Source organism: Priapulus caudatus, unplaced genomic scaffold (genome assembly GCF_000485595.1).
Source record: "Priapulus caudatus unplaced genomic scaffold, Priapulus_caudatus-5.0.1 Scaffold345, whole genome shotgun sequence".
NCBI lineage: Eukaryota > Metazoa > Priapulida > Priapulimorpha > Priapulimorphida > Priapulidae > Priapulus > Priapulus caudatus.
In genome coordinates this window covers 39230-63287 of record NW_014577406.1, presented here as the reverse complement: position 1 = coordinate 63287, position 24058 = coordinate 39230, and the positions used below count along the sequence as shown (strand labels likewise).

The 24058-nt window shown below is 46.2% G+C and overlaps 2 protein-coding genes across 2 annotated transcripts in view; both read right to left on the bottom strand.

The window, feature by feature from the left end:
- Nucleotides 1-5187: 5187 nt before the first annotated feature.
- On the bottom strand, nt 5188-9069 carry LOC106809320 (probable G-protein coupled receptor AH9.1). Its single transcript, XM_014812362.1, has 2 exons — nt 8003-9069; nt 5188-6041 (listed from the first exon to the last, which is right to left on the bottom strand). The coding sequence occupies exons 1-2, from the start codon at nt 8692-8694 to the stop codon at nt 5591-5593; spliced, it is 1143 nt and encodes a 380-aa protein (XP_014667848.1). The 5' UTR covers nt 8695-9069; the 3' UTR covers nt 5188-5590.
- A 2145-nt stretch (nt 9070-11214) lies between these two features.
- Nucleotides 11215-24058, bottom strand: part of LOC106809341 (probable G-protein coupled receptor AH9.1) — a 43140-nt gene continuing 30296 nt past the window's right edge. The window contains exon 2 of the mRNA XM_014812403.1: nt 11215-12488. Within this exon, the coding sequence (XP_014667889.1) occupies nt 11259-12488 (1230 nt within the window). The 3' untranslated portion in view covers nt 11215-11258. The remainder of the gene's footprint in view (nt 12489-24058) is intronic.

Below are 24058 nucleotides of genomic sequence, written 5' to 3'. Positions count from 1 at the left end.
CCCCCTTCTCCGGCCCCCTCCTTCTGCCTCCTCCTCCCCTCCCTACACCTTTCTCTTATTCCTCTCTCTCCCCCTCTACCTTCTCCTCCCATCCTGCCTACCCCTCCCCCTACCCTTTTCTCCCCTCTCTTTCCCCTCCTCCTACCATCTTCTTATCCTCTCTTACCCCTCCTCTTACCCCTCTTCCTCCCCCTTTTCATACCGCACTCCCCTCTTTCCCCTCCTGCCTATCCCTCCTCCCTTCCCCGCATCCTCCTCCCGCTTTCCTCCCTCTCCTCTACCGCAGACGGACACATAATATTTATGTAATCCCTTCGCGCGGGCTGATTAGAGGATACGCCTCCGTGGACGCGTGATGATCGGGTCAAGGGATGCAGAGATGAGAGAAGGCGCAGTGGGGCAGAAAAACGCTCTCGGCGAGGCACGCGTACGTCTTCGTTGCCTGCACGTCTCCTCTACTAGCAGCATAGGAGGACGCGTTATGTTAGGAAACTACATGTGTCCGTCATTGTTCTTGTTGGCATTAGTCTCGTCTGCTAGTAGCGCGGTGAAGCGGTAGCTACTGTGTGTGTGTGGTGTTGGTGGTGTGTGGCTGTGTGTGTGTGGGTGTGTGCGTGTGGTGTGTGATGTGTGTTGTGTGTGTGTGTTGTGTGTTGTGTGTGTGTGTGTGCTGTGTTGTGTGTGTGAGTGTGCAGTGTGTGTGGGTGGTGTGTGTGTTTGTGCTGCCTGTGTGGTGTGTTGTGTGTGCTGATGTGTGTAGCTCTGTGTCTGTGTGTGATGTGTGCCTGTGTGTGTGTGCTGTGTGTGTGTGTGTGTCGTGTGTGTGTTGTCGTGTGCGTTGTGCGTTGTGCGTGTGCGTGTGCGTCGACTGACTGTGTGCGTGTCCGTTGTCGCGTGCGTGGGGTGGCATGTGCCTTTTTTGCGTGCCGTGCGTGCATGTGTACACTCGCCTGTCGTCAAAACACATTACTCGTTTCGTTGCTGATGGGCCTCCGAGGATGTTCAGTGTCGGTTGGATGAGCGGCTTCGCCCAATCAAACTCGCGTAGTCTAGCCGGCGTACGGTGTGCCGCGAAATGAAGAGCTGTACGGCTAGGCACCGCTAGGCAGGGCGCTGCATCATCCGCTGCATCAATTCACAAGACGCAATTACTACGCAGAAGCTTAGCGCGCATGATGTTCATTCACTTCAATATCGTTGTGTGCGTGTGGCGGTCTGTGGGCTTTTGTCGTGCTATGCTGTGTGTGCTGCGGGCGCCTGTGTTGTGTGTGCTGTGTGTGTGTGTGTGTGTGTGTGTGCTGTGAGCCAGGACTGTCGGTGGTATCTGTTGCGCGCGGCGCGACTGTGGCTCACCGTGCTTTGCCTGCTTACGTATGTATTGTGCGCCCGGTGTGTGTTGAGTGTGTCGTGCGTGTTTGCGTTGTGTGATGTGCGTGCGTGCAGCTGTGTTATATGTCGTGAGGCATGTGAGGCAGTCGCGCGCGTGCGTTCGCGCTGTGGAAAAGTTGGCGTTGCGTGCGTGCGTGTGCCGTCTGTCTGTCTGTATGCCCACCCGCTGCATGGTTTAGGCGTCACTGCGGTATAGTGCCCGAAAATCCATAACGCGAGCAGAATTAATAGGTGGCTAACAGCCAACATGAATGCAAACAGCCAGAGAGTAATAGTAGTTAGCGATCGATGGGCGCGCTCGCTCGGTGCTATCGCGCCTGAAAGCGCGTGTGTTACCGACACACACACACACACACACACACACACACCACACACACACACACACACACACACACTCGTCTATCTTTCTCTCTCTCTCTCTCTCTCTCTCTCTCTTCTCTCTCTCTCTCTCTCTCTCTTCCTCTCTCTCTGATACATTCATGTCGGTTCAAGACGAATAACTTTAAAGAGAATACTAAAATGAGTAGTGGGCCTTCAATCTGCAAACGACGATGATGAGTTCGTAATATACTATCCATACGGCCGCATTGCCATTATGCCGATAGTTAATTACACCTACCGCGAATACGTCTGCGTGGCCTAATTATGCCAGCCATAGATTCGTAAATGTCGCGTATATATATTATATATATATATCATATATATATATATATGCTATATTAATATATAGCTTGCGCCGCTCAGGCAGCTGCTAGGTCCTTACCATTCAAAACATAACGCCTCACTGCCAACACGATTACAATCATATCCTAATCACATCACATGTATGCGTTATAGTATGCGTTCCGTCACACGCTCGCATGTCTGCTCTCTTCTCTCTCTCTCCCTCTCTTTCTCTCTCTCTCTCTCTCTCTCTCTCTTCTCTCTCTCTCTCTCTGTCTATCCTCTCTCTCTCTCTCTCTCTCTCTCTCTTCTCTCTCTCTCTCTCTCGCCTTCTCTCTCTTCCCCTCTCCCTCTCTCCCTCGCTCCTCTCTCTCCTCTCTCTCTCTCTCTCTCTTTCTCTCTCTGCTCTCTCTCTCCCTCTCTCTCTTCTATCTAGCCTATCTTTCTTTCTCTGTCTCTCGCCCTCTCTCTCTCTCTCTCTCTCACTCTCGCCGCCTCCGTGGCTTTGCGTTGGGATTTAGCTGGTATTGAATGTGAGATTAACTACGGCGTTATTGCTCTCGTGCGCGGGAGCAAAATGCGCGTTCATGCGAGCATGATAGGTCTGATAGCTGGATGCGGTTAATTACTATAGGTGACGTAACAAGACAACTAATGCAAACGTAGGTCCGTTATAGTGTGTGTGACATGATAGTATCAGGAGTGAATAATAATAGATTATAATCTATAATAATCTGTTATTACAATAAAATTATAATAAATATAAATAATAAAAATAATATAAATATTAACTTAAATAAATAATAATTTTAATTTAATTAAATATAATATTATAATAATAGTTATATTAAATATAGTTAGGATAGATAGTATCAAGAGCCCATTAACCCCCATTAACGGTGCCGCGCGCACATGCGCAATATCTCCGAGAGAAATCGCGATTTTTCAAAGATTATGGCCATATTAAAATGAAGAGCAGTTATGCATAGTGGCATAGAATCTTATATGATAACAGCTTCATCAGTAGACATCATTTCAGAAATAGGAGAAGACCGTACCTGTAAGGTCCCCGCTGGTATACTAGCCAGTGACACATTTTGGCTTACGTTAGTCTGTTAACGCATTGTGCAATATCTCACCAGAGGAGTTATATTTTGTATGCAATATACATTTAAAATGGTTTGTAATAGTTATCTCGCAGCCATAGATTCTCAATAAACGTTTATCAGTTTGCACCTCTGTTATATACATAGCCCAGAACGCCTAGCATGTAGCGGCTACAAAACACCTACTTTATGCCCTCGCCTACCTTCCCCTTGCCTCCCCTTGTCTCTTCGGCTCAAAAAAAAACCTCCTCCTTCTTCTTTTACCGCCCCAGCTATCTTCCTGCCGCCTTCCTCAGTCGCCATCCCCTTTCTCCCGCAGCACACTAATATTTATGAAGTTGTGTCAACGCGCCACTGCACGCCCTAAACACGCGTGCGCGCGCCTCATGCAGCAAATATCCCGTAAGAAACCGTATTTGCAAAAGAATATGCATTTTAAATGAGAGAAGTTATTCCTAGCAGAGATTTCTATGGAGAAATTTTTCCATCAGCTTGACAATCATTTAGAAATAGAGAAGCACCTTACATGTAAGGTCCCGCTGCGTATACCAGTAGTACACAATCTAAGCCCACGTTAGTAGTGTTAGCGCATGTGCAATCATCCACCAGAGGATGTTCATATTATTGTGATGAATAGACATTTAAAATGGTTAGGGATATCTCAGCATAGATTTCATCTAATAAAGTTTTATCAGTACACCTGCCTGTTATAATAGGCAGAGCGCCTCAGCATGTAAGGTACAAAATCCTACTTTATGCCTTCGCGGTCCTTTTCACCTTGCCTCCCTGTCCTTCGCTCAGCTCCCTCTTCTTCTACTGCCTCAGCTATCTTTCCTGCTGCCTTTCCTCAGCTCTCCCATTCCGTCGTCCTCCCTCAGCAAGCCTAACATATTATGAAATTTTTCGTCAGACGGAACTGCACGCCTAACACGTGCGTGCGCGGGGCTATGCGCAATATCTCCCGAGGCAAGCAGCGAAAACGGTTAGCCCTTATATTTGCAAAAAGAATTATTACAATTCTATATAGGTGGTCTTAGGCCTTCGTCATACAAATACTATATATGTGGCCTTGGGCCCCCATCATACACTATTATTACAATTCTATATAGGTGGTCTTAGGCCTTCGTCATACAAATACTATATATGTGGCCTTGGGCCCCATCATACACTATTCTATTATTACAATATTATATAGCTGGCCTTAGGCCCCCGTCATACAAATATAACGCCGGCAACACTATAACGTGCTACTAATAACTTACCGAATGCTGCTTAAAGCCACACTTGGATGTGGATATCTGTCGCCTGCGCGCGCGCGTGTGTGTGTGTGTGTGCATGTGCGTGCGTGCGTGCATGCGTGCGTGCGTGCGTGCGGTGTGTGTGTTTATTTATTCATATGTATATACATTTTTTGTCATCAGTGACTTCTATCCAAGCGCGACACTAGCGCCGCCCAAGGTCGTAAAAGTGTAAACACCATGATTTCATTCTGTTTTGCGGGGAAAATACGAAAGTCGAGAAGCTAGGTCGCTTTAGCATTTTCATCGAAAACTACTCGTCTCTCTCTCTAGTCTGCCCTATCTATTTTAAACAATTAGTTGAAATGTATATGTATATATATAGTTGGGCATCGTACACTATACCAGAGCACGTATTATATGATACGTATGATATGTAGGGCCTATACGTATATGATACACGTGCTGCGACTATACTGTCCATTCACGACACTAGCGCCGACTAACGGCTCAGAAATGTCATCAATTTTATCCGACTTTGTAAAAAATTGTGATGTGGTGATACTAGGGCGCCTTAGCAATAGTAACGTCAAGCGTTTGCATGAAAGATTTTTGCTCTGAACTTATCTAGGATGTCTGCATGCTCTCTATTTTGAATGAAAGATTTTGCAAAAAATATTATTGCTTTTTAAACGGAGGCAACAGCTTTCTCATTTAAACACATATAAGTGCATAGATACATAGATACATAGATAACATAGATAACATAGATACCGTCAAAATAAATGGTTTTTAATTGGAATATCTTACATTTTATTAACATTAAAATATAGCTATATGTATTCGCCAGGATTACCACTTGATTTGGGATTTTTACATACCTTACATATTTACACATATATTCAATCATGTAAGGAATCATCTGTGATACTGATCGAACGAACGCTTAAATGAATGAACGATAGATTTAACAAACGAACGAATGAACGAACGAAAGAACGAACGATACAACAAACGACCGACAAACCGACCAACCGACCGAACGAACGAATGAACGAGTGCGCGAAAGAGCACAAAAGAAGAGATTGGGCAGTCGGACGAACACTCGATTCAACAAACGAACGAACAAACGAATGTTCGAACAACTAACAAACTATTTCAATAATAAAATCATCCTCGAACCCCCTATATATACTACAACGCCGAATCGGTGCTCATCTTTCTCTTCGCCTCTACGCTGGACTTGCTCGTCGAATCCTCCTTTCTTCCCAACGTATCCCCCGAATACTGCGTGGACGTAGAGGAACCCGATCGCCGCAACCGGAAGCAGCAGCGGAACACTTCCCGGAAGCTCTTGCGGAAGTCGGAGCTGGCGATGCTGTACACGAACAGGTTGGCGATGAAGTTGAGCACCTCGATCAGATTGGCGACGTGTACGAATACGTAGAAGCGTCGGCGCCCATAGATGGCGCTGTCGGCGCGCAGCAGGATCGTGACGAACGCCTGCGGTAGCGTGCAGACGAGAAACACGGCCGAGGCGGACGCGAGCAGTACCAGCAGGCGCGTCTGCTCTCTCATCGTCTTCTTTTCTGCGCGCGTGCGCGGTGACAGTCCTTCGCGCTTCTTTAGAAACGCCCTGTGAGACCTGAATCAAAATATTGCGATGTGTTGTTTTTTCAATGCGGTTAAAATCGTGTGGCGGTGTTCGCGAGGATTTCGCTATAGAGTGAATAGACGCTTATTGGAACGTCATCGGGTTGGGAATCTTCTTACGAGAATCTTCGCACGCGTTCTCAACGTCAAATGTCAAGTGAGGTTACGGTTTATATACGGATTCACATTAGAAATATTTCTCAAGTATATTCTGTATTGCTTCTCGTACACATTGTCGACACTATAGTGGGCATCGCTAGAATCTAAATAAGACTTCAAATAAGATGTCATCCAGCAGGATATCTTCTTACATGTACGAGTTCTAAACGTCAAATTTCAAGTGAGATTAAATGCGGACATATACGGATTTATATTAGAAATATATCTCGAGTATGTTTTCTAAATTGCTTCTTCCGCGCACGGTGTAGTCAATAGTGGGCGCATGAAGGAACTCACGCTGTGGTATTCGCAGTGTGTGCATGCGGAAATGCCGAGAATCTATTACTCATGCCAAAAACGGGGAAGCAATTGGTTTGTTTGTACACGCCATCTATAATTTATAACGCATGACGTTTTGGTATGAGTCCAGTTTCCTTTCAAAGTACTTTTCTTAATAGCTTTAGTAGGTTTAGATTGCTTCTATTTGTTCTCACACAAACATTCAGCAAGTATTCCAAAAATTCACTGACAGTTAACTGATGCAATGACAGCAATGAAGTTCCAACGATGAATCAAGATTACATCATATACACGCCAATAGTGGAAGCTTAACGCGAATGTTTGTAACATTTATGAAGAAGATAGTTTTGGCGTTCTTGTGCGAATAGCATAACCGTCTTAGATAGCGTATGACACTCACGGCACACCTCCTACACTAAATAATTATAACATTGGTTGGGGTTAGATTACGGATACGCTTAGGGTTAGGATTAAGTTAGGATTGCAGTTATGGTAAGGGTGGTGTATGAAAAAGGGCTAGCGTAAAGTATAACATTACGATTAGGGGAAGAGTTAGGATTATGATTATTGTGTTAGCGTAAGGGAGTAAGAGAGAAAGTTAGGGGTTTAATAACGAAATAAAGCGTCCTTAATTTAGTATAACGAGTGTGCACGTTAACCAAAATACATACGCCGCTTGCAGTTCTTACACCGTGAGAGTTATGGTGAGAGTTGGTCTGAAGGATAAGGTAGCGATTAGAATAAAGATTAGCATTATGATTATGGTGTTAGGGTTAGGGAGAGCATTTGTGGCTTCAGAATAATCTCGCAAATATATCGAAATAAAGCGCCATCACTCATTTTAATATAGCGTTTAGCGACATACAGGCGCCATACGATGTTCTTGCGTCAGTTCTTACGCCAGTTCTTACGTCAGCTGTTACGTCAGTTCTCACGTCAGTGCTTGCGTCAGATCTTACGTCAGTTCTCACGTCAGTTCTTACATCAGCTGTTACGTCAGTTCTCACTGTTACGTCAGTTCTCACGTCAGTGCTTGCGTCAGATCTTACGTCAGTTCTCACGTCAGTTCTTACATCAGCTGTTACGTCAGTTCTCACGTCAGTTCTTACGTCAGTTCTTACGTCAGTTCTTACGTCAGTTCTTACGTCAGTTCTTACGTCAGTTCTTACGTCAGCTCTTACGTCAGCTCTTACGTCAGTTGTTGCGTCAGTTCTCACGTCAGTTCTTACGTCAGCTGTTACGTCAGTTCTTGCGTCAGCTGTTACGTCAGTTCTTACGTTAGTTCTTACGTCAGTTCTTACGTCAGGTCTCACGTCAGGGCTTGCGTCAGATCTTACGTCAGTTCTCACGTCAGTTCTTGCGTCAGTTCTTACGTCAGCTCTTACGTCAGTTCTTGCGTCAGTTCTTACATCAGTTCTTACATCAGCTGTTACGTCAGTTCTTGCGTCAGTTCTCACGTCAGTTCTCACGTCAGTTCTTACGTCAGTTCATTACCTGATGATGAGAACGTTGAGCACGACGACGACGGCGATCGGCACGAACCTGGTGACGATCTCCTTGAATATCGGATAGACATGCGGATAGAACACTTCGTCTCGCACCTCCTCGTTCCAGCTCCACGTGTACAGCGTCTCGTTGGTCGCCGCGTCGACGTACGGCGTCACCGTCGTCTCGTAGGCGTGCGGCAGCGACAGCACGAAGCAAGACGCAAAGATGGCGACCAGCGTGGCGCTGGTGGCGCGCGCCGATAGGGGGCGCGCGAATCGCAGCGGATGGCAGACGCGCAGGTAGCGGTCGACGGTGAGCGCGAGCAGGATGAAGTTGCTCGCGCAGACGAACAGGCGGAAGGTGAAGAAGAACAGGTGCGAGTAGTACCAGAGCGCCGCGTAGCTCTGACCCACGAGCCGCGAGCGCACTAGACCGTAACCCGTAAACGCGATGACGTTGACGAGCAGATCCACGACGGCCATCCAGCGGATGTAGGTGAACGACGGCTGGCGCATGCGTCGGCTCAGCCACAGCACGGCGATGTTGGCGCTGTTCGCCGGCACGCCGACGACGAACGCCGCAAACATGGCGACCGTGTAGATCCACAGCGTCACCGCCTGCCAGGGGAGCACGTCGCTAGGTGGCGCTGTCGTCGTCATGGCGACGTCGATCGGTGCGGTGGTGTTGAGCGTCTCCATTTAGATTAAAGAGGGTTGGAGCTTAATTTGAAGGCGGTGCGGAGATTTGCGCGGAGTTCGGTGGCGTGTCTCGATTCTCTGTGCACCTCTAAAAATCGTAGGGTGCCATAAAACTCAATGCCTTTTGGATAAAAACGAAACCTTTTGTTCTCCATTTCATAATTAAGCAACCAGCAACTTAATATTTGTGATTACAGAAATGTGACAATTGTGTCACAAAGTCAAACCTTTTGATTACGTAATTAATTTTTAGCAACAATTTGACTCAAAGCATGTTTGATTTCATGTCAAATCAAAGCACAATCAACCCAACTTAACTCAATATAGCAGTCCCGATACAACATAAACACACGATACTACGTATTGATATAATACTTCGTTTATGTTCTCTCTGTCGGCGCAGGTTGCGGCAAAATCCGATCAAATGTAAGAATAATTACCCCGAGGTTTTTGTTAGTCGCAGATGAATAGCTACTAGAAAGGTCCTAATATCACAAGCTGCTGACAGTAAGTAATACGCGAAGAGTCAAGTAATCTTTCTTATTGGCAACAGGACGTGGCATGGCACGTCCGCATGACCCAGATACCCGATGGTGGATTGTCACTCGATTCTAGAAACGACTATTTCTATAGAAATGTCTTATTCTGGCGCGCACGAGATAGAACCGCATACCTGATTTAATCACAGATGAGTGACACACTCGTGAGGACATTGCGCAAAGATAGATGATAAGTTTTCTGAGAGATCGGTCATGTGATGAATAAAGGAGCTTGGCACCGACTATATACGGATCCGCATTTGCATAATTTCCGTTCTCCTTTCACAGAATGCAGACATTACAGATATGGATTTGATAGACGTAAACTAGTTCAAATGATGTTTTCTAGGAAAATTTCGTGGTTGAATTATATTTTGCTGATTATTGTGTTGGCGTTATAACAAAAATATCTCTTATTTTTAACAGGAGACATAACTAACGTGATACGTCTGTCAGTGATAATTCGATATAGTTTGCACAGTTTCACATGTCGCGGTTGGACGCCATGGTAATGGCGGGATAACATTATAAGCAACACGCGACAATAATATTATTCGCTTCCGTTAAAACGGAACAAGACCTGAATTTGTCGTCACCCGAGTTTTAAATAAATTATAGCCTATATATATATATATATATATATATATATATATATATATATATATATATACACACGCACTCGAATTCATTCCCAATTCGTTTACGAACACGTTCTCGTGGTTTAAACATTAATGCAATGAAGAGGTTAAAATTTCCGGCAGTAAATCGTCACATGAGACGGTTCGTCCGGCTAGAGCACTCGCACCAAGACACGACTTCGCAAAAGTTTACATCCCGTGACGTATGCAGCCTTGACATGACACTGACCAATCATCGCACCCTGGGCAATGACGACGACAATGACGTGAAGCAGCGAATAACTCGCGGGCGGGTGATGACGCCACGCGGTCTCTACACCAATCAGCGCGTCTGCGTTGTTGGCACACCGTAACGATGTGATATTGAGGGGATGTGGAATAGGTTTATTTTAATACGGTCGTGTAATCATTCTAGTTATTGCATGCTAATGTATAGTTGGCGTGACCTCTCAAGGGATATTAGCGGAACTGATGACTGCATGATGAACTGATGACAGTGGCATCTATATTTAGGGATACTGGTACACAGCTGATGTAGGATACGTTATTTAAAGTGACAATATCACAGCTGAGGCAAGATGTGGGCGCCAACATCTAAAGAACATTAGCGCATCTGAAGTCTGATGTGTGACTAATAGTGTGTACGTGTGCGTGTGCGTGTGCGCGTGTGTGTGTTCTGTGTGGCACTAGCGTGTGCGTTTGCCCGTGTCTTTGTCTTTGCCTGTGCGTGTTCCTGCGTGGTGCGCGTGTGCGTGTGCGTGTGCGTGAGTCTTATATTATCTGTGCATGCATGTATGTGTTCTCGTGCCTTTGTCTGTGCGTGTGCGTATTTTTGTGTGGTAAGCGTGCGCGTGTCTGTGCGCGTGTAGTAGACACGTAGCAGCTATATATCACTGATATTGTACTTACAGTATATATGTCTATATTTTTTATATATATTATAATATATTATATATTGTACTATACGAGGTACGAAGCATATACGACTGTATACGACGCGGTCGCTCACGGAATACGTTGTCACATTTTCTAAATGCAGTCTTCTCTTGGCAGTCTCTCAATAATGCACAGCAGTCACAAAATATCTGCCGCACACGTTTAAACTTCACGGTCCCTCCCCCGCTGTGTCTTCTCCGCACACATGAAGAACCACCCACCCATCGTTCGTCTGTACAAGCTCGTACATAGAGCAAATGCATGAACACAGCGCACACGCGCATACACAGAGCAAATGCATGCACACAGCGCACACACGCATACACAGAGCAAATGCATGCACACAGCGCACACGCTCGTACTGCTATTACTACTACCCGCTGTGTCCTTCGCGGGCGCACAGCACACACGCTCGCACATACACCCCTTATGCGTGTATGCCTCTCGCAGATCACGCAGCGGGAATCTTTCTCGTCGAAGTTTGACGAGCCGACGCGGCGAACGAGGCGCCACTCTGCGGCCCGTCGCCCTGCTTCCCCCACTTATCCGCCCAGCACGGCGGCGCGAACACCTCGCGGAAGCTCTGCCGAAAGTCGGCGCTCGCGAGACTGTACACGTAAAAGTTGATCGCAAAGTGCAGCGACTCGACGAGATTGGCGACGTGCACGAAGACGAAGAAGGCGACCGACGTCTCGTAGAGGCTCGGGCAGGCACGCAGTAGCACGGTGACAAACGCCTGCGGAAGCGTGCAGACGAAAAAGATGCCGGACGCAGACAACAGAAGCGCCATCAACCTTCCTTCCTCCCTCGCCCTCCTCCTCCTCGCCGCCGTCGTCGCTTTCGTCGCTTTCGTCGTCGTCGGCACCACCTCGGAGTAACTTCCGGTGCGAAGCGACCGTCGCTTGCGCACGTAGCGCCCGTGCGCCTGTATGATGAGCAGGTTGAATACAAGCACGAGAACGATGGGGAGGAGCTTGCTAAGCACTTCCTTCACGGGCGGGTACACGTGCGAGAAGAAGGCGAGTCGCTGCACGGCGTCGTTCCACTCCCAGTCGTACTCGACGATCGTTGAATCGTTACGACGCCCGACGTCGTCGCCGACGACGGCGACGACTCTCGTCTCGAACAGGTGCGGCACGTGCAGCAGCGCCGAGAAGACGAACGCCGACGCCGTCGTCGCCCGGTAGACCCCACGCGACGTGACGACGCCGACGCTCTTGCAGCGCGTCGGATGACAGATGCTGACGTAGCGACTCACCGTGAAGGCGGTGACGATGAAGGCGCCGCTGCAGGCGAGCGAGCGCATCAGGAAGAAGTTGAGATGCGCGTAGTACCACATGACGGCGTACGACCGATGCACGGCCTTCGTCTTGACGAGATTGAAGACGAGGATGACGGCGACGACGAAGAAGTCGGCGACGGCGAGCCATCGCAGGAAGAAGTAGGAGAGCGTCGCCAAGCGACTGCTGCGCCACATGACGGCCAGGTTGAGAGAGTTACCGAGCAGGCCGGCAGTGATGACGCTAGTGTAGCCGACCTTGTACACCCAGAAGCGAACCTGCTCCTTCGGCAAGCTGTGTCTGATGAGAGAGCTGTTAAGAGATAGAGAACCGTCGTCTGCGTCGTGAGCTCGCGTGAAGAAACTTTGTTCGGTCGTCTGTTCCATCACGATCGAATCCATCTGAAAGGAGAATTTACATTTTATATATCATTTATATATTACGCTATACGGTGAATTTACATGCATTATTGTGTAGACGTTGAAGACGTATGAAGCGAAATTGGGAATACGTTTAAAATAAAGATTTAATTACGAATTCAACAATTTATTGGTTATGAGAATTATTCGTTATTATATTTATTAAATTTTTATTGCATACTTATTAAATTTGCATACTTATTAAATTTATTTTATTAATTTTTTTTATAATATATGTTATAGATATTATAATGAATAATCGCCGTGAAGATATTTGCAGTCGATTTATCGAGTCGTACCTTTCCCCAAAAGAACGTCTTTTACACGCAGCTACAGCCACACGTTACATTCTTACTGTCACCTGTACTTACTGCATCAATTATACCTACTGTTACTTAGGAACTGCTGCCTGTAGTAGCACACGACGGGTAAAGAAACGGATCCTATATTGCTCATTGACAACGGGTTTTAGTTCATTGTGTCGTCACTTAACGTGAAGAACACTTTTAGAAGATGAATTTTACTGACTAATGGCTGTCATTCAACTTGTCAGATGTAGACCGTGCAGAACTTTTGTTTTAGCATTGTATTAATTTGCAGTTGTGGTAGTTAATTACGAAGGTAGGGCTAGCTACCTATAACGTTGCGCGTCAGCATGCTGCTATATATGTAACACAAATTCATCGTTGTAGTAGTGCGTCGCTCTATATCGTAATGACTTTAGCTTCATTACAGTATTGCACCTGCTATATATGCTTTACCAGGCGCCGACCATGCGTGAAATACGATTTGACTAACTGGAAAAAGGCGAGTAGCGAAGGTTTACAGAGAAAGTGTAACAGAGTTATAAGTCGATACGGGAAGTGCCCAGCGCTGCCGCTCTCTGTTTTTGATTTGTCATTAGCCTACTGGCAGATTCAGTAATGCAAATTTCCTGCAGGGACACAAATTCGTTGCTAATACAGTAATTCCAGAGCGATATAGTCGATTTGCATCTATTTATTAACATTCCGTCTGCACTGCAGTAAGTTTGCCATCGATGGGGAATCTCGATCAATTATGGATGCATCGGAGACTGCAGCGCCGCCGCTGTTCACGGACAACCGCACGAATGCATGGCGGCGTATCACCTTATTATTACTATTATTATTATTATTATTATTATTATTATTATTATTATAAAATCTTTATTGCATGTAATTCAAATACAAATACATGTCTTCACACTCCGTCTCTCATTCTATGGCAAGGATCGTCACCCTCCCTCACGCAATAATGCGCTTCATCATCTCACGACTGTGAGTAGTTTGGAGAAACGAGACAGTTTTGAGAAAGAAACGAGGAAGAAACGAGAAAGAAACGAGAAAAAAAACAAGAAAGAAAGGAGAAAGAGACGAGAAGAATTCGCAAATTGAAGAAACGCGATCATCTAGATTCTAGATGCTAACTTTTGATGCTAATCGCGAAGGCTGCGCTGGCCAGGCGTGCGATCAGATTCCCAGAGCACACACACACACACACACACACACACACACACACCCAACACAACTACACACACAACCACACACACAACACACACACACACACACACACACACACCACACACCACACACACACACACACACACACACACACACACACACACACACACACACACACACACACCATCACACACCACCACAACACACACACACACTAACACACCACCCCACACCACACATCACACGACACACACACACACCACCACCACACACACGTCACACACACACACACATCTCTCTCTCGTCTCACACACATGCACCACACACACACACGACACACACAGCGACACACACCCACACACCACACACACACGGCACGCACGCACGCCGCACGCACGCAAGCACGCAACGCACACACCACACACACAGCACACACACACACAACACAACACACACAACACACACCACACACTCACACACACACACGCACGCACGCACGCACGCACGCACCGCACGCACACACCACACCACACACACTACACGCACGCTACGCACGGCACGCACGCGTTACGCACGGCACGCACGCACGCCGCACACACACACCACACACAAACACACACGCCGCGCTCGCGCACACACACACACCACACACACACACACACACACACACCACACAACACACACACACACAAACTTTTGACATGATGCCGGGTCTATCATGAAGTGCTAAAAGAACTTACCAGCAGGAATGGCTCGTCGGAGCGCACATATGAGGCGCTTATTCGCCGCTCTCACTCCGCTCTCTCCTCCTCCCCGCCCTCTTAGTAGTACATTCAGTGCACGTATTCTATTGGTGAAATTTCAGAGATAATAGAAATTATTGTACTACGTTGTAACTTTTGTAGTAGCTATAACAGATCCAGATTAACTTTTATATATATCATGTAATAATCTTATATATTAACTATGGTACATTCAAACAGGCTTCTATAGTATTATCTTGTAATTTCTGTATCAACTATAGCACATCCTGACTAACTCCTATAGCACTATGTAGTAACATCTGTAGTACTTGTAGTACATACAGACTTCTATGGTATTATGTAGTCGACGTCTATAACAACTATGTTCAATCCACAGTAACTTTTATGGTATCATGTGGTAACTTCTGTAGCAACTATGGCACGCCCACAGTAACTTCTATGACACCATGTAGTAACCTCTCTGTAGCGAATATATGACCATCGATCTGTGTGCCTAGCCCGCAGTGAGTGGAGTAAGTAAACCGATAGGCCTATAACGTGCGACACGCACGCGATGTTGTATTTATTTATGTCTTCGCGTCGTGCGGCAAGCTGCCTAAAATAAATAGACAGGAGCTCAAATACTCCTCACGCACCATATACACACGACGTACATACATGCCACACCATCGCGAGAAGGTGGCGAGTGATTCGTGGATACTGTTTACCTAAGACGTCCCTCCTCCCTCTCATAGCTACATGCGTGTTCTATAATCGAATGCGAAGTACTGCTGTGCTGAATAGGACCAGTGTATATATGCCTGACCGGCAGATGCCGTGGTTTACTCGACTTGTCACGTCTGATTGGCCTGGCTTACCATTTCAGTTTAGGAAAATTAATGTTGTTGATCCACATTCGCGTAGAGACGCGAAACAGCAGTAACAAGGTAGAGAATATCCTATAAATTAATTAATCCTCGGTTTTAGCCTAACGAGGAACGATGTCGGTAGGTGTATGAGTAGTAGTAGTAGTAGCTAGTAGTATAGTTCAGTAGTAGTGTGCAGTACTAGTATAGTAGTAGTAGTAGTATAGTAATAGTAGTCAGCTAGTAGTAGTAGTTAGTAGTAGTAGTAGTAGTAGTCAGTAATTGCGAATTAGCTAGTATTAGTAGTAGTAGCTAGTTAGGTAGTACGTAGTAGTAGTTAGTAGCTAGTAGTAGTAGTAGCTAGTAGTAGTAGTAGGAGTTACGTACGTATCATTAATAGTAGTAGTCAGTTAGTTTAGTCTGTAGTAGTAGTAGTAGTAGTAGTAGTAGTAGTAGTAGTAGCTTATGTTTATAGTTAGTAGTAAGTAGTTAGTGTACATAGTAGTAGTTAGTATGTTAGTTTAGTATTAGTAGCTTTAGTTAGTTAGTAGTATTGTATGTTTATCACTAGTAAATCTTTTGTCAAAACATTAATATGTAATGTTGGTTAATATACCTATTGCCGAATATACTACAATCTCTATCACACATCACTATGATCACGTGCACACGCCTACACACTACTACGTCCACACACACACGCACTCGCACGCACGTGCACGCATCGTACGTTCATGTCACATCATCGCTACGCGATATCGCACGCACGCACGTCATACTGCTACGTCATCGCACCACTCGCACGTCGTACGCACTATCACGCTCCAACGCCATCGCACGCACTGCACCACGCCATCATTATTTTATTATTAATATTAGATTATATATTATTTATTCTTTGATTGATATATTATTATTATATATTATTATTATATAAATATTATATTATATTAATATTATACTGCTGTGGCGTACGTGCGCGCATGCGGTGGTTGTTACTATTTCCACACACTGCCTGTGTGAAGTTTGCCCCATGATATTCAGGGCCGTAGGCTGAGCAAATACCTAAGAGGGGCAGTGGCGGATCCATGATTTCAATGAGGGGTGAGATACCGGTGGGGGTGTCTGGGGGTCCTCCCCCCGAAAATTTTGAAAATGTAGATCGCAGGAGATGGTATTTGAGGCACTTTTGAGTACATGTACAGCCTTCATTCTGACTACGACAATTCTTTTTTAGTAGAACTTTTTTGCTTTAAAATCTAGGGGGGCAGCTGCTCCCCTTGCCCTTCCACCCCCCCCCTCCGCAGGCTACGGCCCTGATATTTTGTTCGCGCAAAGTGAACAACTAGTAAACGAAACGTGTCAGAACCGCACCGTATTTCCCTGTGGTGAAATACATCCGATCAGAAGTAGATAATAGAAAATCCCCATTAGGGATTCTAGGATCTAGGAATTCCCTATTATCTACTTCTGATCCAATACGGTGATCGACCGACGTGTTAGTACTAGACTATTCGCGTCAAATTTGACTGACTGTTTATTTTTGGCTTCACTTAGGCCTACCGCCCGCCCTTTAAAACACGCGGTTAAAAAGTGCTAATGCATATGCTAGTGCCATTTAGCTAGCCATGCAGTATTCGACGTCTTATTTTAGCCTAAACGACGTAATTAGTTGCGTATGGGCGCCTCTTGCAATTCTATTTGAAAGGTTTTACACGTACGCGTCATTCAGAATGAGAATAACATCGTGCTGACGTAAATGCTTTATGCACCGCCACTGTTAATAGTACGCGTCTACTAAATTTCAAATTCTTCCTGGTCGCTTCCGGTTCGTAGCCGTTCCAAGACTATTTTCTTTATTAAAGTTTGCGTCTCTGAGAACGCGCGCATAACATCAGGCGCTCGGTTGCAATTTCAAGATGCGATCATAAAACACGAGTTTTTCAAGTTCGACATGTTACCTCGGCTCAGTACGGCTTCGCTTGCTGTTTTAAATTATTTATTTATTTACGTTCTTCGCCGTTAACAGATTGCGCTAAATACTTAAGAGCGCCAACGACCGCCCTGCGTGGCAGCAAAGGCTACACACACAAGATTGTGTATATATAAGATAATATTGTTATTTATCGTGTCTATTTACGTTTCGATGTCTTCTTCTGTTTCTTACGTTAGTAAGACAATATATTAGCGTCGAATTTATTATATGGCATGCATACATGATGGCTGCTATGATGATTTACTTAGTTTTTACTTATATTAGTAAGGCAGTATGTTAGCGTCGATTATAATATATGGCATGCATCCAAGATGGCTGCTAGGAGGACCTCGAGGCCATGGTCGTGCCAAATTGCATCTGATCATATTAGCGTCTGCTATATCAATAATTACGCATTCATTTCGTGTTGGGAAGTTCCCCAGGGAAAGCGACCATATTTCCGGACCCTCAAACTCGACATCTGCTTACGTACATACTTGCATAGAATGTTCCCCCGCGGGGCGTATAATAAATGTATTATAGCGAGGAGTTATAGAGAAATCGATTATTGGTTTACGAACGAGGGGGTAAGGTGGACACTTCAACCGTAATTGGAAGCAACAATGGCAATAGATGAAAGACGTTACACGACAGACACGTAATTTCGAAAGCAACAGTGAAAATAGAGGCCTACACGTTACACGACGGTCACGTAATTTTGAGATAACTTTCATCAGCAGCGGCTAGAGCACTTCACAGCTACTAAATATTTCAGCGAGAGAAAAGCCAATCTAAAATGCGACAGACATTATATTACGCCCGACAACGTGCAGCAACGACGATAATATAATCGTCAAGTACAGAACCTGGCGTGATTTCGAAATTTTAGTGTTGATCAATTATAGATTTATTCATTATATTTATTTATTTATTATTAAATTTATTGCGATGTTAGCATCAGAGTTAACGCTGGTATACTAAAGCGCCTTCAGCCTTAGCTAAGACCTATAGGTATAGTCCTAAGGGCTATAGAGTCAGAGCTACCAGGAGTGTGATTACTGACCCAGGTAATAGGATTACCCCGAGGGATCGCCAGCTTAGGTAATGACACGCCGTAAATTATCGCGTAAAAACCAAATCATTTAGAGATTGATTACAGATTAATTAAGTCAGTCGAGCTTACGTGACTATATGAGCCACAATTAGCCCAGGTAACATATTTTCCTACGTGTGTGTAACCTGCTATAGTGTTATTTGAAGGCATTGACGGGAGTCTTGAAGCGCAAGAATAAGGTCATACTCGCATGCCTGATCATTAATAATTGTACATACCGGTAACCATAGTTTGGCAGACAGTGCTGTGTATTACATTAATAAAGAACTTGCTGGTGCGCTGTCATTAGAGATAGGTATATAGAAGTATTCGCAGAATCACCGATGGATATAGTGGCAATTTTATAGTATGGTACCCCCCCCCTTATTTATAGTTTAGTGTTTCATGATATCAGGGGTGAATGATGACAAAGATTTGTTAACATTCACCCCTGATGATATATAGTCTATATCTAGTTTAAAATATGTGATTCTAAATATGATCTATAAAGCACATATAGTCACATAAAGCATTCTGCCGCGCTCGTGATTTTTTGTTCGGTTAGAGTGGCCATAAACGACAAATTAACCACGAAGGTAAACATGAATGCCGCAACGTGAATGCACTAAACTAAAGCGGATTACAAACTTCAAACCGTCGGCACCACATAGACGGGCCCGAAATCGTCATTCTTACGTATAATAAATCTACCACAACGACTCGGAACCCGTCTAGAGAATCGATACTGCCTACTCAACGCGGTGCGCGACGCGAGTCTTAAAAAATCAATCACGGGAGACAGGAGATGTACATCGGGAGGTGGTTATATTTAATATCTATATGGGGTTCTCCAACAGAACAAACGTCACCACTAACTATACAATATACGCGTCTGTCACGTTCGTGGTCTCCCCGTAGAGGCACGTAAGTTGTTTATGTAACCCATAGGAAATTAAACTCCGTAGCGACGGTTAGAGCGATTGATTCTCTGGTGCTCTAAACGCTGGCTCGTGGTGAGATTAGCCCTGATTATTGACGGGAAGGCTGGCAATAGCGCATGTTGACATGGTGGTGGCGGCTGCATTATGTAGGCACACGAGACCCGGATAGATTCAACATGGCCGATATAAAGGTATATATGCTGAATCAACAATGTAGGTGGGGGGAGGGAAGTTGCGATATCGATTGGCACCATTTGCAAGTATTCCAGCCAGAGATAGAGAGAAGAATTATTTGCCGGGCATTGTATTGTGCAATGGGTAAGCGGAACGACTATGTGCGCACTAGAAACGGCCGGCATGCGGTATAGACGTTGATATTAATTCGTGAGGTATAGCTATCTATCTATGCATAGCGAAGCTTGGGTGAAGATGGCGTTCTGTATACATATGCAGACACACGCGGCGAAGCATCTTTACACAATCGCGCGCGCGCGCGCGCGCGCGCGCGAGAGAGAGAGAGAGAGAGAGAGAGAGAGAGAGAGAGAGAGAGAGAGAGAGAGAGAGAGAGAGAGAGAGAGAGAGAGAGAGAGAGTAGAGTAGAGAGAGAGAGAGAGAGGTCGCTCGAGAGATGCGTGAAGCGTCAAAGCAACATCTCCCTATCCTCTGCCCACCGCCGCTGCTGTCGGGTCTATATAGACATGGTGAGGCCAGAGCAGCAACCTGTCTCTTCCTATCGCAGTGACGTATCCACTCCTACCTATCCGCCTAGCACGCAACTCCTATTCTTCCTACACTGCCGCTACGGGGTTCCACACCTCGGTCGTAGACTGACCCGCTAAAGCAGCATCCCCCTGTCCTCTACCTACACACCTACCCTTTCGCGCCTGTCGCCGTCTGTGCACTGCTCGCGGTCTACACCGAGTCATTGCTTGCTGCCCCATGATAGCCTGATCCTTAACTCTATTATATATCCATACTATCACCCGCACTGCTCGGTTGCTACACCGGTGATATGAGGCGGAGATAGTGAGCGAGGAGCGAGCTCTGGTGGGGGGGGCGCGGGGGGGGCTGAGGTCGGACGGCGTGGGCGCGGTACCGCTGGCGGTATACTATATCCCCTACCCAGCCGCCGCTGCTCGCCGTTTCTACACTCTGACATGCAGTACTATAATAGCAAGCATCCCCCACTCCCCCCCCCACAACCCAAACCCTACCCCGCCCCCTACCCTCAACCTATATTATCTATTCCTCCACCCCTACCCCACTCCTTACCCGCCCCTACCCCTGACCACACAATACCCACGCCTACCTCACCCCTAAAGCTATCTTCTCTATCCTCTTAACCCAACCTTGCTGACTCGCCCGCTTTCTACACCCGACATTGCTGTGCCAAACAGCAACCCCCTATCCGGGTCCTTTTCCCCCCTATGCTATAATTCCTCTTCACCCCACCCTACCCCCGCTCCTTACCCCGCCCTAATTGCTATTCTTCTACCCAACCCGCCGCCTTCTCGTTTTCTATCACGCCTGACGCTTGCTTCTAAAGCAGCATCCTCCACCCCTACCCCCGCCCCCTACCCCGCCCCTCCCTCATGCCTCGTAAAGATGATCCTCCACCCTACCACCGCCGCTACTCGGTTCTACACGCCTGACATGCTCGTTGCTGCTGTAATCGTGAGGCAGATTCGGACGTCGAGCGGATGTCGATGATTGATCTCTACTAGTTTCTTACTTGCGCACCACACAGCAAGTAAGCGATCAGGCCGTCACGGCTGACTGACAGGATGGCGTGGAAGCGTTAACAGTGATCGTGAATTCTTGCTTCTCTCTTTCTCTCTCTCTCTCTCCTACTTCTCTCTCTCTCTCTCTTCTCTCTCTTTCTTTCTCTCTCCGCTATCCTCTCTCGCTCTTGTCTCTCCTTCTCTCTCGCTGTCCCTCTAGTCTCGCTCTCTGCTCCTCGCGCTTCTTCAGCCCCCTTTCCTCTCTCTCTCTCTCTCTCTCTCTCTCCTCCTCTCTCTCTCTGCTCTCTGTTCTCGCTATCACTCTACTCGCTCTCTATGCCTCTCTCGCCTATCTCTTTCGCCTCTCTCTCTCTCTCTCTCTATCTCTCTCTCTCTCTCTCACTCTACTGCGCTCTCTCGCTATCCCTTTCGCCCTCTGCTCTCTCGCGCTCTCTCTTTCGCGCCTCCTCTCTCTCTTCTCTCGCCTCCCCCTTCTCTCTCACTCTCTCTCTCTCCTCTCTATCTACGCCATCCCTCTCTCGCTCTCTGCTCTTCTCGCTCTCTGCCCTCTCTATCTCTCCTCTCTCTTTCTCTCTCTCTCTCTCACCACCATCTGTTCACCCTTTCTCTTCAGTTCAACTATATATATAATATCAAGAGCTATTAGATACCTCTTACCTTTTACTCTTTTTAAACTTTTTTTTAAACCTTTTTTGTGTGTGTGTGTGTTATTAGCTCGTTGACATATATAATATATATTATATTAATAATATATATATATATATACCCTCGTCTCTCGTGCACGCACGCGCGCGCGCGCTGCTCTCTCTCCTCTCCTCTCTTTCATTTTTTCTCTCTCCTCCTATCTGTTATCCTCGTTCGTCTCAGTCTATATCTCTGCTTGAGTGAGCCTCTCTTCCCTTCGCGCGCGCCTCTATCTTTCTTCTCTGTTCTTTTTTTTTTTCCCTATTAGCTTTTGTTCCGTATATTAAATAACTTCACAAACGGATGCTACATGTATGCGCACACGGCGATATGTTAACACTACATACAATACAGACAGATCGAAACAAATCTGCTTTAGTAAACCGGAAAACTGGGAACACTTGGAAAATCGAATGCGTTTAATAAGTGTGCGGTGTCTGATGTGCACGTGGGCTATAAACAGCTAGCTAGCGCGCACACTTATGGCACACTAGGCACCCACGCGCACGCGCATATATAGTACATGTCGCACAGTGTGTCTCTCCTCTCGTCTCTCTGCTCTCGTCGGCGGCTCCTCTCTCTCTCTCTCTCTCTCTTTTTTTTTCTCTCTCTCGCCTCGATCGGCTGCTCTATTCTCTACTCGTCTCGCACTAATCTCTTTCTTACACACACACACACACACACACACACACACACACACACACACATCCCCACCAACACACACACTACGACACACACACACTCTCGTCTCTCCTTCTCTCTCTCTCTCTCTCTTTCTCTCTCTCTCTTCTCTTCTCTCTCTCTCTCTCTTTCTCTCTCTCGTCGCTCGATCGGCTCTCTTCTCACTCTCTCCCACTATCCATCACACACACACACGCACACGACAAAACATCACACACCCACACGATCACACACACACACGAACAACACACACACACACTCTCTGTCTTCTTCTCTCTCTCTCTCTCTCGATCCGCTCTTTTCGACTTCTGCTCGCACTATCTCTCTCACACAACATACGCACCTCTCATCTGCTCTCTCTCTCTCTCTCTCTGCTCTCCTACCTCTCCCTTCTCTCTCTCTCTCTTCATGTCTCTCTCTCTCTCTCTCTCCGCGCACGGCGCGCGATTGTGTAAAGAATGCTTCGCCGCGTGTGTCTGCGCATATGTATACAGAACGCCATCTTCACCCAAGCTTCGTCTAGCATAGATAGATAAGCTATAACCTCATGAGATGTAATAAACGCGTATATCGCCAGCCGCCGTTTCTATGTGGCCGGCATTCTATGTCGTGTCCGGTCGTTAGAGTGGGTTGCCCGCGTACTAATACAATGACCGCAGCAAATAATTCTATCTCTCTATCTCTGGCTGGAATACTTTGCAAAATGGTGCCAATCGATATCGCAACTTCCCTCCCCCCAACCTACATGGTTAGTCAGCATATATACCTTCTATATCGGCCCATGTTGAATCTATCCGGGTCTCGTGCTGCCTACATGAATGCAGCCGCCCCACCATGTCTTCAACATGCGCTCATTGCCAGCCTCCCGTCAATAATCAGGCTACTTTATCTCACACGAGCCGCGTTGTTAGAGCACCAGGAAATCACATCGCCTCTAACCGTCCCGCTACGGAGTTTAATTTCCTTATGGGTTACATGAAACAAGCTTACGTGCCTCTACGCGGGGAGACCATCGAGAGGTGACAGACGCGTATCGTATACTATAATTTGGCTAAATCTTGGTGTGTGTTGTGTGCTGTTTGTTTGTCCTCGCTTTTCGCCCTTGCATTTGTTCACTCGAATCGCGCTAACTGAAGATATATTCAGAATCACCACGTCTGGGAGATGGTTCTTAGCCTGAGGACAAAAATTTTAAAAAGTTAAGAATTTTGTATAACAAAAATTCGAAATAATGCTATTCGTCAATAGATGCGCAGTCGGTACAGATCCACATCACTACGTGGAATATTCTTTCATCTCTTAAACTGCCGCCGTAGTGTAGTCGGTAGCGAGCCCTTTTTCAATTC